The 18,400-nt window shown below is 41.2% G+C and overlaps 1 protein-coding gene and 1 long non-coding RNA gene across 2 annotated transcripts; both read right to left on the bottom strand.

The window, feature by feature from the left end:
* Nucleotides 1–6,002: 6,002 nt before the first annotated feature.
* On the bottom strand, nt 6,003–14,512 carry LOC108427601. The gene is made up of 3 exons (XR_001857869.2): nt 14,134–14,512; nt 12,385–12,487; nt 6,003–6,541 (listed from the first exon to the last, which is right to left on the bottom strand). It is a non-coding gene; the product is annotated as an uncharacterized LOC108427601 (long non-coding RNA).
* Nucleotides 14,513–14,567: 55 nt separating this feature from the next.
* Nucleotides 14,568–16,904, bottom strand: LOC108427600 (potassium voltage-gated channel subfamily A member 3). The gene has a single exon (XM_017697860.2). It carries the CDS (start codon nt 16,641–16,643, stop codon nt 15,060–15,062), a length of 1,584 nt encoding a protein of 527 aa, XP_017553349.1. The 5' UTR covers nt 16,644–16,904; the 3' UTR covers nt 14,568–15,059.
* Between the last annotated feature and the right edge of the window lie 1,496 nt (nt 16,905–18,400).

Below are 18,400 nucleotides of genomic sequence, written 5' to 3'. Positions count from 1 at the left end.
GTGGAGGGAAAACACCTTGAGTCAGCATTTTATGCTTCTTCTTTAAGGGAAGACATGCTGCATGGTTCACAAAGATATATAAATGATCTTTTCACATTATGGTTTGACTGCTACATGGAAGAGTTAGTGCTGGTTTGTGCACCGTTAAAATGTATTACAGGAGTTTTTAATTTTACAATTATGATCTTAGCGACAATGTTAACATGAGTACCTTATAATAAATGGCAACCTCAGAGAAGACAGCTGCTCTCTGAGGAGAGATTCCAGAGATCTTCTCTTTTCCTGGGTGCTGCCTTAATACACTTTTGCTTGATACATTTTTATTTGATGTTCCAAATCAGTCCACTGTGCTCTACAAAATGACTGACAGTTTGTAAATTGGTGAGAAAAATGTGTGACTATGCAAATTCTCATATTCTCAAAACTCTCATAGCCTCACAATTTTAACCTTATTCTTTGTTTTGATCGGTACCATTTTTTCATAGAGGCTTGGTTTGGTATGCACTAATTAAAAAACTGGTGCAACTGTCACGTCACACTTAATGACTTCTGTAATGCTTATGTCACTCGACACTTAAAGCAATAAAAAAAAGTTTAACCAATTTTCCCCCTGTAAAACGTCATGCCTATATCTTTTCATACTTCCCTTATCAACCTGTTAGGTTGTGTGGTCTGTGTTCCAGTAAGGATGATTGGGTTTGTTCTAATAAAACAGCCTCAGCTCAGAGTCAAACAGATTTGATGAACTATTATTATATTATATTCAGCTTTATCTTTCAATATTTATGTATTTCAAGTATTATAAACAGCTGATAGTTAATATCCATTTGAAGCTGAATAAAATATAAAAATTATTTCAAAAGCATTTGTCTTGGGCCTGAGGCCTGCCATGCTGGCTAACACAGTTTTAGACTGCAGTATGGATGCAAGAGAAGAGAAAATCAATAAAAATATGGCTGTTGTTTTCTGTGGTCTCTCACACTGAATGACATACTGTTATTCATAAAATGGACCAAAGTATAGACAAAGTGCAGGTTTCTACTGTTGTTTTTTTTTGCTATGCAGTGTACTTTAGGATTTGGTGCAGCTGTTATTTGACTACACCTTCTCTACTTTTGCATAATTGCTTTCATCAGCTTTAACCTTCTGTGACTGTGACACTACAAGAATACATTCTTATTTCAAAGCATCAGGTCACCCTACTCAGCTTACTTGAATGCTACAGTATCCATGTAGATAATAGTGCCTCTGTGGCTTCAAGGGCAAAATCTCCAGCTCTCTGCTTGTCCTCTGGATGTGTCTATAAGAATGATTCCTGCAGTGTACTGGCTGAGCCTTCAATTTCACACTTCATTTCCTATGGAGCTGCAGAAATATGAAGCATGGAACAGTGCAACGCAACAGTAGTGAAAGAGATCTATTTTAGAAGTATCTAAAGAAAACATATCATTAACCTAAGCTAAAGCTAATCTGTGAGTCACAGGTTGGAAAAATGGCAGGGAAACAACCCTCTTTAACTGCCGCATAGAATATTAGTGGCATTGTGTATTTTATTGCACTGAGGTGTTCAGTGACTGATTCACAGGCTGATTTGTTATGGCCATGTGCTATGACTCAAACAAGCCCTTCCAGTGCCCTCACAGGGGAAACCATAATTGGAAAAGTACAGTATTACTAAGGTAAAGGACATTTGCTTTTTCAGAGATAACATTATGAGAGTGAAAGGACAATATCATAAGAAAACCCAGTAAATTGCGAAAATGGTAATTTTGTAAAAGCAACAAAAAGAAAAGAATGTAACTTCACTGCAGCTACATTTATCATGAAATGTTCATATGAAGGTTGTTTTAGAATAATAATTAATTAATAAGTACATAGCTAAGTCGCTAACTAATGAATAGAGTTCTACGATTTTGACTGTTTCCAAGGACAACAAATATCATGTTAGCTCGACTAAATATCTCCTGTAGTGCTGGCAGCAGGATGCCAGCCACTGTAACTAATTGTTTACAAATTGAGTAAACAAGAACAAGCTGATGGAAATTGGCACTAAGGTTTATTTCCTTGTGCAATCTCAACATTTTTTAGAGTGATATGTCCATTTCAGTCAATTAAAGGTAAATCCAATTCAACACAAATGCTACACTTAGCACTGAAGAACATGTCAGCTGTGATCCCTCAGAGGAGCTCAATCATACTGAGATAAATAACTGGTTCATCACATTTTCTCAGTCTACTCAGGACCTTCAGTGCTTAAAAAAGAAGCTGTTTTTTGAGTTAGACTCTGTCCAAGGAATGTGTTTACTACATGCTGGGTGCTGATTTTAACTAACTAATGAACAAACATTAACAAAGTTTCTTTTAAATATTGTATTTTATTTATTTAGTGGGTAAATATTTTTACAGTGTTCTAAATAATCACAAGTAGCTCTATTCTGAATACTGCCTTTGCAAAAAGTATCTGGACTGACTGAACTGCCTTATTCACAGCTGTTAACTAATCACAAATATTTATTAATTCTAAATTAATAATTAATTAATTATTAAAAAATTTATTAATTCTTCCATCAATTCCCATCCATTTGTGTTAGCTTTATATCACAGTTATCACAAAACATGTTTGGCCTTTGTTTGGTTATTATACTGGGAAATCCTTGCTAGTTGAAGTGAGCATCACGTTGATTTATCTCTCCCTCAGCTTCACAGCTTCTCAGTAATCGCCATAGCAGCAGCAGCATTACTGTGTGCTGGGATGGCTTTGGTTTGTGTGGTCTTCTGAGCTTCATCCTGAGAGAGAGAGAGAGAGAGAGAGAGAGAGAGGGGGGGGAAACCCTGGTCCTTCATGGGAGTCCTACAGCAGCGCACAGGATCAAAACACGCACACACACATGCAGACACGCATGGCGTGCTCATGTCCAATGAGCTGTACTGGGCTCAGCTGTTCCGACCAAGCAGCAGAGGGGTTCCTCATTATCACATGCGCACGCACACACATGGAGCTATAGGTCCCTTGTCTCTCATTCTCTCTGCTCTGCCAGAGCATCTCCTGGGACCAGGCCAAATATACACTGCGATAATGGCTTGTATTACACCACTTACGGAAGCACTATCGAACAAGCCATTAATCTTTGTCAGAGTACAGTCAAGTAAATCTTTGGTTCACACTTAAAGGACATATGACCTTTATTTGTCTTTTCTTTTTCCCCCTGAGATACACTCATAACATTTGTCTCCTTTTTTGTACCAAAAAATATTTGACCTTTCTTTCCAACTTAAAATTAAACAAGATGTTTTGGTTATTGTTCCTCTAAGACTGATATACTGGCAGGCCCATACTGGACATTGTTCAACAGGCAGTCCAGGCTAAAATGCTCCTTATAACTTCAGTGTGAGTGGGCTACAGCCTAATGCTCTAAGTTGAATAGGTGGATATGTACAAATATGTTGGTTTTCGTGACATTACACAAACAATGGATTCAAAATGAGCTGTTTAATCAGCTTAGAGCATGGGGCCAAGCACATTTGCATTACATGGAGTCAGTAAGATGCACAAACTAGGGCCTTATTCAGACTATGTGAAGCATATACACTTGACAGATGCGTATTTCTGCACATGAGCATGCATATGATAAAATCCTGTGTTGCTCTGCATTGAGACAACCATGTGTAACAAATTGCTCATTACTGCACTGATCATGTATATGTTATGTAAGAAACTTAGTGCTTTAGGCCATTTAAAACCAAATCTGCTCACTCTTTTTGAAAATGATTAATGCAAGGCAGTATAGACACATTTCAGTTTGCATTATGGCTACTGGGGAGTCAGAAACAGTGAGACAAAGTGTCTAACCACCTAAAATGACCTTTCTCAGCACCTGTAGGGCGTATTAGTTACGGCATCCAGGTTGCTGTGCATAGGAGGCTGTGTTGCTTGTGACATTCTCAATCTGGCTTTTCTTTCTGGCAAGACTAAGAATAGCATGCTGGGATATATGCTAGAATGATCTGGGTTCAGGAAGTCTTGCATCTTGCACTGAGACTAATGGGGAGCAGGGTGACTCAGCAGTTTAAGTAACACCTGCTGGGGATCAAAAAGTTCAAACATCTGGTCCCTACTTTTAGGTGACACCTAGGCCATACAGGTGCAGCAAGGTGCAGGAGGTTTTCTGCGGTCATTTCATTGCCATATGCTAATTGGTTGCGTGTAGCATCAGCAGCACTCAGCAGCAGGGAGGCTGAGGCCTGCTCGTGGTGATTTAATCACTCTGAGTTTAGTTCCAGTCTTAAACTATCTCAACCGATCCATCTAATCCATCTAATCAAATAAAGTCCACAGATGAATGTTATAGGTAGAGCTGTGTTGGGCAGCGCTGCTCTACCATATTTGTCAGGGATATTTAGCTCTGGTACTGGAGGGCTAGTGTCTAGCACAGATTCATGCAGGGACGTCATTAGAACCAATTTACTGGGTCACTTGCCCTGCTATAATCACAGGCGGAAAGTCGAGCCTGGAGAAGAGACGAGATGTGTGCAGTCAATAAAACTTAGAAAATGTACCATTTAGGGTACCACCCCAATGACAAAAGAGGTACCGCCTCAGTGACAGTTTCGAATCTCTTTTTTCTAAGAATGTATTAGATTAGAATGTATAAATATAACCTCTAATACATTTTATATAGCACAGATAAAATACATATTTTAAATATATTGATATTTTGTATGTTTTTTTAAAATACATTAAGCTCTGCAAAAAAATTGTGCACTAAAATGTGCAGGAAAAATTCATATTTAAAAGTGTTCCCTCTAAAGACAGTGTTTACTTATTTTAACTTGGAAAATCAACAAAACATGCAATTTGTCTGTGTCATTTGAACTTTTATATATGACTATGTGTCTGACAAGTGTTTTTTTTAAACATTTTTTTATGTTTATCTATTTTTTTTATTTTATCTATTTTTAACAAAATGTCAATGCCTATCTTAAGGCTAACCACTTGTCTCCTACATGTAGTCTAAATAAAATTACTGCATCAACAACATTTAATTTTTTTTTTAATATTTATATTTAATTTTCATATAAATGGGACAGCCTTTTCTGCTTAGATTTTTCAGTCCAAAAAGATGGAGTTTTTATTTATTTATTTAAATACAGACTGTTGTGTCCTTATGACAGACAAAGTAAGAGGATAAATACCCTCAGATAACCAAATAAGTGGCTGTTTAACTACAATAGTAGTCTACAAACATCACTGATTTCATGATTTCCCTAATTCAACCCATCCAGGTTTTGTGAGTGTGTCTGAGTAGGAGCATTACCAAACCACACCAGCCCTCCAGGATCTAAGCTGACAACAAAACTATATGACATACAAAACTCCACCTGTAAAGTAATGCAATGCAGTTTGGACTGATTTATCTTATAACAGGAGGAGGAGACAGATTGCTGGTTATAATCTGAATGGAATATCTTGTCACACTAAACATGGCAACTGTATTACAGGAAGTCTCACCTTTCAGTTAAAAGAACCATTTGCCTAGTTGGTAAAGGATAAGCAGGAAAAGTTCTCTTGCTGAAACTTCAGTTTACAACTATGGATTTTTTTCACTTCCCACCTGAAGTGAAACCTTCATTTTCCTGAAATAAAAGTTTGATGTTGTAAAAAAGAAAATACTTGTGACATTCTCAATCTGCCCATCCACACTGAACTTATAAGGAATGTTTCAGCCTGGGCAGTTTTTGGAATGAGTTTGCCGCTGAGTGGACAGACCTTCGTGTAAGGACTTTGTTAAAAGGTAAATAAAACACTGATTAATGAGGTTCCTAATGACCTTAGTGAAAACTCAGGGGATCTTTTTATGGAGTGATACCTACCTTGATGCCGAGCAGTCTACTTTGGCAGCACCAGAGGTATAGATCCAATCTTAGTGTGCTCAATACCGTAATGACTGATTTTCTCACAGTCAAAGTAGAGGAGAGAAAGAGAGCAAGAGCACAAAACAGGATGTTTTTTCTCTTCGCGTTGCTCTGACAACCCATTTCTTTTATTAGTGCAGCGCATCATAAAGTTTAATATTTTCAGTGATTGGAATGTCTAATATAGTCAATAAATAGGCAGTGAATTATATAGCCAGTAAGTAGGCAGTGTCTTAATGATGACAAATTCATACGCAGACATCTGGTTTGATAACATCACAAACTCTGAATACATGAAGGACACATCAAAATCCTCAGTATATATGTCCTACAGCAGTGGACAGTTACAAAGATGGTCAGCTTCTGTCCAACTATTTCAAAGGTTCACAGCTGCCATCTTGAGTGGTACAAAGATATCTTCTCACTGGTAATCTAGATTCGGCCTGGCAGTATATCCAGAGAAAAAGGCCACTTCTAGAATGTTGATCTGGCAGAGAGGACAATACAGAGTGATGTGGACTTCATCGCTCTGTCCTCATATGGGCTTGTTCCTGTGCTTTGAAAGCCTCCTTTTCAGTGGAATGGTTGATGAACAGTCCTAGGCACGGCGTGGATCTATTTGAAAGATCTGCAGAAACAAAACACATTTTGAGTAGTTGAATCTGGGCCTTGAAAAGCAGCGACTGCAGTTAAAATAGGACAGGTGAAATAAGAAAACAAAGCTAGCAAAAAATTGATTTTGTTTCACAGATGGTAGTTTTGTTTCATTAGATTTCTATGCGGGTGTATCTTTTCTATGTTCTCCACTTCTTGGCTTTCCCAGCTCCATAAAGGTACTACTTGAAAAGCCAGTGCAAGACTGTTCTGGAGCAAGAAAAGCCAGGCAGCACAGAATGGCTACAACATGCACATAGGAGATTACAGTAATAATCATTATTATATGACAGCAATAATGATGTTAAGGTCTCAGAGTCCTCCTATTACATTGCATATTAAAACATATATTGTATTATACTTTTAACTCTGCAGTTTTTGCTGCTGAAACAAAAAGATTAGGGAGCAGATGGGGATGCAAATTCTAATCTTTTAGTCAACACCGTATTCACAGTTCACATACGCAATTAATTGTGTAACACAATAAGGAATTAAGCATGCAATTACGTAATATGAATGTGGTACTGTGTAATTATGTTAGGCAAAAAGCAACAGGTAGTTATATGGAGTCAAAAAGATTATATGCAAGCAAAACACAATCATTTACCCGGTACTATACACATGTGACATCACACTAAATTTAATGTAACTGTGTTTATAAAACCCCAATTCCAATGAAGTTGGGATGTTGTGTTAATAATAAATAAAAACAGAATACAATGATTTGCAAATCCTTTTCAACCTATATTCAATTGAATACACTACAAAGACAAGATATTTAATATTCAAATGGATAAACTTTATTGTTTTTTTCAAATATTCACTCATTTTGAATTTGATGCCTGCAACACATTCCAAAGAAGTTGGGACAGGGGCAACAAAAGACTGGGGAAGTTGAGGAATGCTCAAAAAACACCTGTTTGGAACATTCCACAGGTGAACAGGTTAATTGAAAACAGGTGAGTGTCATGATTGGGTATAAAGGGAGCATCAATGAAAGGCTCAGCCGTTCACAAGCAAAGATGGGGCGAGGTTCACCACTTTGTGAACAACTGCGTTTCTCAATGTGCAATTGCAAGGAATTTAGGGATTTCATCATTTACCCATAATATCCATAATATCCATAATATCCATAATATCATCAAACGATTCAGAGAATCAGGAGAAATTTCTGCAAGTAAGTGACAAGGCAGAAAACCAACATTGAATGCCCATGACCTTTGATCCCTCAGGCAGCAGTGCATTAAAAACCGACATCATTCTGTAACAGATATTACCACATGAGCTCAGGAACACTTCAGAAAACACAGTGAACACAGTTCGTCGCTCCATCTACAATTGCAAGTTAAAACTTTGCCATGCAAAGCGAAACAACACCCAGATACGCCGCCAGCTTCTCTGGGCCCAAGCTCATCTGAGATGGACTGACGCAAAGTGGAAAAGTGTCTTGTGGTCTGATGAGTCCACATTTCAAATTGTTTTTGGAAATCATGGACGTCGTGTCCTCCAGGCCAAAGAAGAAAAGGACTGTCCGGATTGTTATCAGCGCAAAGTTCAAAAGCCAGCATCACTGGTGGTATAGGGGTCTGTTAGTGCCCATGGCATGGGTAACTTGCACATCTGTTAATGCTGAAAGGTACATACAGGTTTTGGAGCAACATATGCTGCCATCCAAGCAACGTCTTTTTCAGGTACATCCCTGCTTATTTCAGCAAGACAATGCCAAGCCACATTCTGTACGTGTTACAACAGTGTGGCTTCGTAGTAAAAGAGTGTGGGTACTAGACTGTCCTGCCTGCAGTCCAGACCTGTCTCCCATTGAAAATGTGTGGCACATTATGAAGTGCAAAATATGACAACAGAGACCCCGGACTGTTGAGCAACTGAAGTTGTACATCAAGCAAGAATTGGAAAGAATTCCACCTACAAAGCTTCAACAATTAGTGTCCTCAGTTCCCAAACGCTTATTGAGTGATGTTAAAAGGAAAGGTGATGTAACACAGTGGTAAACATGTCCCTGTCCCAACTTCTTTGGAACGTGTTGCAGGCATCAAATTAAAAATATTTGAATATTTGCAAAAAACAGTAACGTTTATCCATTTGAACATTAAATATCTTGTCTTTGTAGTGTATTCAATTGTACTTAACACCTTGTTATCCCAAACAAGGTGGCAAATATAATCTCAAAGAACTATTTTACTATGTATTTTATCAGCTTGATACCTAGAACTTAGTTAGTCTGTCTTGGTAAAACACAAAATAATCACACAGCACTATGGTTATCATACCCCACACTTCCTCTGTTAATGTCTTGAACCTGTATAATTTAGTTAAACTTAGAAATGTTAGTAAATATCCACATCTTTGGAGTAGTTTGGAGGTGATGTAAGTGTGTAAAGGGTCCCAATCATGGGAAACCAAATTTTCCTCATTTCCTTATAAAATAAAAGTTTGATGTTTTATGTAAACAATTATACAGATTCATTCAGTACATTTACTGCCCAGTTCTGAATTCATTGTTTTTATGATATCACACATTCATGCATTTACAAGTATATATGGGCCCTTTAACTACTTTCAAGTTCTTTATAAAATCGTACAAGTTCAGATCAGCAGTTTGAGACGCAACCTCAAGGCAGTGCTCTTCTATGCCTCTTTCACCAAAATATTTCTCGCCTTCTCTCACTCTCCCTCTCTCCTCATACAGTCTCTGTTTAATTAATGAACTAAAGCAGATACAGCACCTCCAGTGCCATAACACCCCGAGTGAGTGTGAAATGACTACCAGAGTCTATCAACACGCTGAGGCCCCTAGTGGTGGAACACACACAAAGGCACAAACAGATGAGAGCACACAAATACACACATACATGAACAGATATATACATAAACACCCACATATGCACACAAACTAACTTAACACACACGTACAGTAGGAAAGATAAACACACACATGCATGTCCTTGAATACCAGGATATTGGTGGTAACCCAGCAAAGAAAAATCATTCAAGCTAAAACAATGCGATGTGCTCCAGCTCCCTTCAGCTCCAGGGTTAAACACAAACAAAAACTTTATTGCCCCAATAATTAGTTGTTTAAATATGAGCTTGTATATCTCTGATTCATACATAGTTTCTGTACTGACAGGAACAAAGGTGGCCCACTTTACTATTTCTACCTCTCTCACACTAGCTGGCACAATACAAATTACACAAAATACTTTTACAGAACTGTGCAAAAGTCAGAGACCACCCATTATTTATCTCAATTCCAGTCAAAACAGCCATCAGGTGCAAGTTATTCATTTTTCAGCATGAAGAAACAAGCAGAAAACACACTGTTTGGCTTTATTACAGCTTCCATTCTTTTAGAGGGAGCTGCTTTTAGTTAACAAAATAAATAAATCTGCAGGGACATTTCACATCCGCATGTCCAAAGTTCAGTCTTAGAGGTTGGTTGTATTTTCTGCTTGTCAAGATCCAAGTTATCCCAAACACATTCAGTGATGTTGGGGTGATCAGTTCATCATTCTGAGAACACCAGCTGCTTCTTTTGTCTCCTTTTCGCAGTAAAGTCTTTTTGATGATTACAGATCCAACACATCCTTTCAGATGGAGTTGTCTTCTCCCAGCGGGAATATGGACACCTGTGGATTTTTTTTCTGATCTGAAGCAAGGGCTTGATTTTCTCGTCTCTCCCAGAGATGAAAGCTTTAAGTGCTGTTTATTTGTTGGAGACACTTTTGGTGGTCTGTCAGCTTTTGCTCATTTTTTAGGAGTTCCGTTTTCTATGTATATTTTAATATGTTTTGGAAACACCTGTTTTTTTTGCTTGTTTTTTTTTTTACTTTCCTCTTCCTTATGCACATGGATTATCTTATATACAGTATGATCCTCTCAGCAATAGCTCCTGAAATTAAACAAACTGTACTAAACAGCTACAGAAATTACATGAATGAAGGGTGTTCTCTGACTTCCACACAACTCTTTCCTAGTGATCACAGCACTTACAGATCTTGTGAAATGTAACTTTTGTAACATCTGTCAGATGAGATACAAACTCATTCCCAAGTAGATACATTAGGGGCTGATAAGAGTGCATTTCTTCTTTGAAACAATGTACTTTCCATTGACAAAATTTGAAATTAAAGTGACTTATAGTTTATCCTATAAACATCAGCTGTGGGTTCATCCCTATTTTCAGCTGTAACTGTGACAGCATATAAAAGCGACTAGAATTCAGTGACTTTGGAAGACATAAAAATACTACTAATAATAAATATGATAATAACAGCAATAATAATAATAACATGTATTATTATTATTATTATTGTTGTTGATATTGTTATTATTATAAACACAGATATTTATTGTATGGTCATATCTTTGAATTATTTCTGTACCTAATTAGCCATGAAACCAACTATGCTGTGTGAGAGGCTTTATAATAGGTGTATCTTCAGCCGGAGGGGGAGTGCTCAGATGGATCATGTGATAATACACTGTCTCTCTCTCTCTCTCACACACACACACACACACACACACACACACACACACACACACACACACACACACACACACACACACACACACACACACAGGCACAGGCACAGGCACACACACAAACAGGTCATGTGGAATACTGGGTCAGTAACATCAATTTGCTTCAGGTGGAAGGTTTGACCCATTTCTATGGCTATTAACTACATCTATTCTTGCATTTGGGTTTAGAGAAAACTGTCATACACTGAAGAAAGTGCTTTAAATGTACTTGTTTCAAATGTGTATATAATTTCAGATCAGCTCAATCATTGGCAAAAGTGAAAGACAAAACTGTGTCAATGTAAGAGTTATTTGCACTTTTAAATGAAATATTTTTTTTTTGTGTAAATAAATAGTTTGGATGCTTTAGGTGTTACATTTAGTTAGCATAGTAATGATTATGTAGAATTAATTGCCATCTAATGTCACGATTGGCCCCTCCCAGTCCTGTCCATTTGTTCATTTGTTTTGGTTTACCCGCCTTGTTTCATGACTCTGCCCCGATTGTCTCCACCTGTGTTTGCTCCTGTCCCTCATTACCCTTATGTATTTATGCCCTGTGTTTTCGCCTGTCTGGTTACTGGTCTTTGTTTGTATCTCTGTCTGTGTTTGGATGTTTATGCCTGTGTTATTTTGTCATGTCTGTCTCTTCTGCTGTCCGTATTGGCTATTTGAACCTGGACCGTTCAGACTATGACCCTGGTTTTGCCCTTAATAAATCTCGCCTATCTCAGTACGTGCGTCCGCCTCCTCGCTCCCCATTACATCTAAGAGGACAGTTCATGATTGCCTTTAAATATTGTCACAAAACATCTTGAAAGACAATGAATCTTTTAATCTTTTGCACCCCTTAAAGCCACCAGTTGCCCTTTACACTACACTGTGTAAGCATTTCATTATGAACTGACTGGGCCATTTCTACTAAAGTTTAACCAGTAATTAAAGCTTTCATTTACTAATAAAATCTTGCTACATTAATGCACATTAAAGTTGCTATTTTTCTTTCTTCAATAAAATGACCATGACAACTTTTGTAAATAAGTTTTTTGTTAACCCTTAAATGGCCAGGGCCCACCAGCCGGCCCGAAGTTTTATTGCACACTCAAGCAGTTTGCGTTGAAGTCCCTATATTTACTAAATAATAATCCTTAATATGCAATAAGTCTGTGATTTTAAGAGGTTAATATAGCTCTGATATGTTTGTTCACATAGGTAATATGGCAAAACATTTAATGACATATTGCTCATTACATAAATACCATTCAAACTCATTACCTTTAAAACTGTGTTGCTTTCACTGTTTGGAATAGGGCCACAGCTCAGCTGATTGTGTGATATTGACGCCCATCAGCGGAAACCTCTATGAGTTCCTTCCTTCCTGGTGTAAAAAGAAAGACAAACAGAGAAGAATTCAGTGCTCACGGTTATTATCAAAGCAAAGAAAAGAAAAGCCTTCAATTATGAGCGAACAGGGGCTTATGAGTCCAAGGGCCTTGAAGGCAGCATGGAAGCAGCAGCTTATATCACACGTTATCAGCTGACAGCTTGAATTTCCAGAGACGTCAGACAGCTCACTTCACACCTCACACATCTTAGCTCTCTGCCATGAAACGTCATGCAGCAGCTGGGGCCTGCGACTGTCAGTGCAGGAGCCAAATGCATGCTAATGCTCTCAAGCTCATCCAGGACCACTGTGTCTTACTCAGAAGAGAAATCAGAAAGCTGGAAAGGCAAATGTGGTGATCACTACTTTGAAGTATGCAGTTATTTTGTTACAGGACTGCAATGCAACAAAATAATGTATAGATTTTCATAAATATGCTACTATAAAACCCTAAGGTCTGAGGTTTTATATGATTTCTCAGATTAACAATTACATTTAATGGGACACTTGATGGTGTATCAAATGCCAGATTGAATCTAGAATAACAAAACTTTTTATGACAGTTTCTGGCATGCCTAGAGCTGATTTTAGGAACAACTCATTCAATGTTTTAAAACTTTTTGTCAATAGAACAGATTTTTTTCCATTGCATGGCCCTAAGCAGATCACTGGATGGCAGCACTGAGCATATTTTGAGTACTGCATTCAGACAGAATAAACACAAATAAAATAGAATAAAGAAATAAGACAATGTTTTCACTTCACTCCCTTGCTTCAGTCCATTGCAAGCCAAACAGATTGCATTCTACAAGCTACTCATGTGACACGTCTAATAAAAGTAACAGTCTGTCTTCTAAAAGTAGAGAAAGCGATTCAAGAACTAAAATGAAATGTCTAAAATAAAATGTTTTTTTTTACATATATGATTACATAAATGCACAGCCATGCAAACAGTTTTACACATAGACACTTCCATGAATGGTTCACAATGCTCTGAATGACAGTTTGAATGCTCCTGGGCGGTGTATTGGTGCCCTTTAACACTGGTCAGTGGAGGAGACAGGTGTAATCAGCTTGCACAGTCACGCAGTGCCTTCAAACTGACAGCTGCAGGAAATAGACCATTGCAAGATATTCTGATAACAGAAGCATTACTGGAACTGGCGTGAGTCTCCTAAGTATGATGTGGCACAACAGCAGAATTTGGTAGTAAGACCTAATTTGCAAGCTTGTATTTTACTATAAATGGACTATTTATGTTGGCCAAGATGTTGACATAACTTATACAGACCGGACGAATGGTCAGTGTACCAACATGTGAAATATTGTTCAATAATTTTCCTTAAATCAGAGAGCTTTAATCACATAAACATGCCAACACAAGTACAAAACAGATTGTACTATATGTGTGTACGCCAATTTCTCTGTTTCAGTATTGCCTTATGCTTTATGACTTTTATTTAGGAAAACTGGCAAACAGAAGGCAATTGATCAAATTAAACCATTTCACCCCCCTTCCCTCCCCCCTACTATAACCAGCTCTGTCTCTCGCTCTGTTTTGCCAGTCAAGCTTTGTGAACCATCTGGAGCGTTGCTGTAGCAACGGCGAAGGATGCCATGGCAACGTTAACTGGGGTTACCCAGGAAACTGTAGTCGCTATGGAGACTGCATCACGAGGCGGACTCAGGGGCTTCGACTGGGAGGCGCATCCTCGCTCGCTGATCTTGTTTCTGTTTCGCATGCCAGAGACGAGATGAGTCCAGCATGTCTGTTTTTCTTTTTTTACGCCTCATCCCTTAGCATCTCTCTCTCTCTCTCTCTCTCTCTCTCTCTCTCTCTCACACACACACACACTCTCTCTCTACCTACAAGGGGAAGAAGACCCCCCCCTACAAAATTAAAGATTATTTTTAAACAAAACAATCTATTCTTTCATTCGGTTATTTCACAATGTCATTTGGTATATGTAAAGGCAATATGCTTAATAAAGACATACAGCAACCTATATATATATATATATATATATATATATATATATATATATATATATATATATATATATATATATATATATATATATATATATATATCAGACTATTTTTAACATCTTAATGTTTTTTCCACAGACTTTCATTGTGTTAAAATAGAATCTGCACTTGTATATACTGAACAAAATACATGGTGACATTCTAACACACGACCTCCGAGAGCAGTTCGTGGCCCGCATCAACAGACCTTCCAGCGGGCCGTTCAGCTTTGCCACGAAACGGGACACACCGCGAACACTGAACGCGTTATGACGAGCACAGATAAACATTGAGAGCAAAAACGCACAGCGACGATCACGACATGGTTAGTCCGCGTTTTATTCCACAGTCCCCCGCCTGCCCTGTTAAAGCGCTTCGGGGTAAAAGAATCCCAAAGGCTGAACGGGCTGCGCACCAGCAGCTTTAGTCTTCCGTCCTGGGTCTGTTTTCGGGGGTTTTGCGCGTGTCTCCGTGCGTGGAGATAAAGCTCACTCAGTGGCACGCACTCACGCTCGCGCGCTGCGCTTTTGTGCCCCAGCTACACGTCGGTGAAGATTTTCTTGACGCTCACGCAGTTCTGGCTGTTCTGGTTGGGGTAGCTGGGCTGCCTGAAGGCGCCGTGCAGCGCTTCCTCGATAGCCACGTACTCCGGCTTGCCGAGCGACGAGGCGCTGCGCGCGCGCTCCAGCAGCTCGCCCTGCGCCGAGTCCACGCGCTCGCGGCTGCCCGCGTGCAAGCACTGAGCGTGTTCCTCGCCATCCGTCTCGCGGTGGTAGAAGTAGTTGAAGTTGGATACAATGACGGGCACAGGCAGCGCGATGGTCAGCACGCCGGCGATGGCGCACAGAGAGCCCACGATCTTGCCGCCGATGGTGACCGGGTGCATGTCGCCGTAGCCCACTGTGGTCATGGTGACCACGGCCCACCAGAAGGCGTCCGGGATGCTGCCGAAGCTCGAGGCCGGATCGTCCGCCTCAGCGAAGTACACGGCGCTGGAGAAGAGTATGACCCCGATGAAAAGAAAGAAGATAAGGAGGCCCAGCTCGCGCATGCTGGCCTTGAGCGTCTGGCCGAGGATCTGCAAACCCTTAGAGTGGCGCGAGAGCTTGAAGATGCGAAATACGCGCACGAGGCGGATGACGCGCAGGATGGCCAGCGACATTGCCTGCTGTCCGTTGCCCTGGCGCTCGGCAAGCTCCGTGCCCAGAGTGATGAAGTACGGGATGATGGCCACGATGTCTATGATGTTCATGATGTTCTTGGAGAACGTGGCCTTGCTTGGGCACGCGAAGAAGCGCACGAGCAGCTCGAAGGAGAACCACACGATGCACAGCGTCTCGATCACGAAGAACGGGTCGGTGAAGGAACCCGGGCCGAAAGGCGCCGTGCCGTTGCCCATTGGCACCGCCGCCGCCGCAGCAGCCGCGGCCGCCGCCGCCTCACGGTCGTCGCGGAACTCGGGCAGCGTCTCCAGGCAGAAGATGACGATGGAGATGAGGATGACGAGCACGGAGACGATGGCGATGCCGCGCGCAGGGCCCGAGCTCTCCGGGTACTCGAAGAGGAGCCACACCTGTCGCTGGAACTCACGGCTGGGCAGCGGGCGCTCCTCCTCTTTGATGAAACCCTCGTCCTCGCGGAACTTTTCCATGGCCTCCTCGCCCAGCTGGTAGAAGCGAATTTCCTCGGAGAAGACGTCTATGGGCACGTTTACGGGCCTGCGGATGCGCCCGCCAGACTGGTAGTAGTAGAGGATGGCGTCAAAGCTCGGTCGGTTGCGGTCGAAGAAGTACTCGTTGCGCAACGGGTCGAAGTAGCGCATCCTTTTGCGCGGGTCGCCAAGCAGCGTGTCCGGGAACTGACTAAACGTCTTGAGCTGCGTCTCGAAGCGCAGGCCCGAGATGTTGATGACCACGCGCTCGCGGCAGCCCGGTTCGGGCTCGTAGCGCTCCAGCGACACGTGCGCCGGCAGCGCGCCCGTCTCTTCCAACAGCTCACCAACCGCCACCGTCACTGTAGCCGCGGCCGGTGCGCCCCCGTCCACATCGGAGCCGCGGCTGTCTCCGTCACTTCCCCGCCGCCGCGCCGACGGCGAGTCGATCAGGTTGAAGTGGTCGTCCATGCGCCCGAGATGATGGCCCGGCCTGGCCCGGCCCAGCCCGGCCCAGCCCGGCCCGGAGGACTGGGGGTCCACCGGAGACAGTAGGTGAGAGGGAGAGAGAGAGAGAGAGAAAGAGAGAGGGAGAGGCGCGCGCGCCTGCCTCTCCCGCCTCGCTGCGGAGTGAAAAACCGAGAGGCTCTTGTCGCGTCTCTCCCCCCCTCCCTTTCCCCCCTCTTATTTTTTTTAATCGCGTCCTCCTCCTTTCTCTCTCTCTCTCTCAGTAGACGGCGCGGGGCGCACGCGGGGCTTTATGAGCGCTCGGTGCTCTTTCCCGCCCACGGCGCGCGCGCGACCGTTTCCCGCCACGCCGCCGAGCTGCTCTCGCCCAATCGGAGATGAAACGTGACGTGACGTTGAGGCGACGGTGCTCAGGATCACCTTTTGTTTACCGCACGCCTGTCGAGCCAAAGCCCGTTTCATAGAGAGAGTAAATAAAGGACCAATAAAAGGCCACCAGACGCGCGCGGGAGAACAGTCAGCCTTACCATCAGAAATGACAACCAATCCAACAACGCCGTCGCGCATCCATTACGAATTCTCTCAATGACAATGAAATGAGATCGGCTTACGAGAGAGAGAGAGAAAGAAAGATTGACACGTGTTGAAAACGCTGCAGCTGATTTCGTCTGCAACTGAAGCGTTCAACAGGCACCAGGCAGCCGAGCAAAGTGGAGAAAGACAAAGGGGGACGCAGGGGATCGTCTTTCAGCCAAACAGATCATTACTTTCATTTTTTATTCGTAATAAATGGCATGTTTGAGCACAGAGAACCGTGTGGAGTTTGTAAGTGAGTGATTAAACTAAGATTAATGAGATTTTCTCCGTGTCTGAAGGGGGAACAGACAGGATGGCGCTCTCCATGGTGCTGAAACGGGAAAAGCCCCAGGTACGTTGGGTTTGCTCTGCTGTATCAACCCAGCTGGCTGTATCGTGACTGCAGGCAAGTCGTGATTTGGAGCGGGAGGAAAATCAGTCTCGTATTGGTACTGACTGATGGTGAGATTCCTCGATGAAACATCTGTAATGGGAAATAAAATGGTCTATTTAACATCGTTAACCTACAATCGAACCAATGGAGGTGGACAGAGAGTGTAGCTTTGGTATAATGGTTCAGAGGAATAAGGATATACATAAGAAACTAACATTTTATGCATTAACAAAATGTCATTCATAAAACCAGTCGTGATTTACATGTGTATATTTATTTGTATTATTATGTAGAGCTTTATATCTATAGTGTTTGAAAATATCTAAACCTTCAGAAACCTCCATGGACGCCTGAAAGCATTTGCACATTTTAGGAAAACGTGCCTTATAAATGCTCATGTACAGTGAATCTTTAAGTAACGCAGCCTGCCACCCCAAAGATTATTTCACACTTTGTTTCCACTTTGTCTGGTTGATAGAGATTATAACTGTATTACAAAAATTGAGTTTAAATGCGTGAAAAGGATGGAACTGCACAGAGGTGTGAGAGGATGTATATGGTGTGATGATTCCTTTTTAAATTGTGTTTTTTACTCTACTTCATTGTATATCGATAGATTGTACATTTTATAAACAGCTATCCACAGTCCATGCTGTGAGTTGTATTGTGTTTTTGATGAGCAGTATCATAAATCCCAAGACGAACTCCACCTACATGGCACAAATACATGTGATCCTGATTCTTATATAAAATACAAAACACTGAAAATTCACCTGAACTGCATGTAAAT

This window comes from Pygocentrus nattereri, chromosome 26 (assembly GCF_015220715.1).
Source record: "Pygocentrus nattereri isolate fPygNat1 chromosome 26, fPygNat1.pri, whole genome shotgun sequence".
Classification (NCBI taxonomy): Eukaryota; Metazoa; Chordata; class Actinopteri; order Characiformes; family Serrasalmidae; genus Pygocentrus; species Pygocentrus nattereri.
The sequence above is the reverse complement of the archived record's forward strand: the minus strand, read 5'-3'. Positions and strand labels throughout refer to the sequence as shown.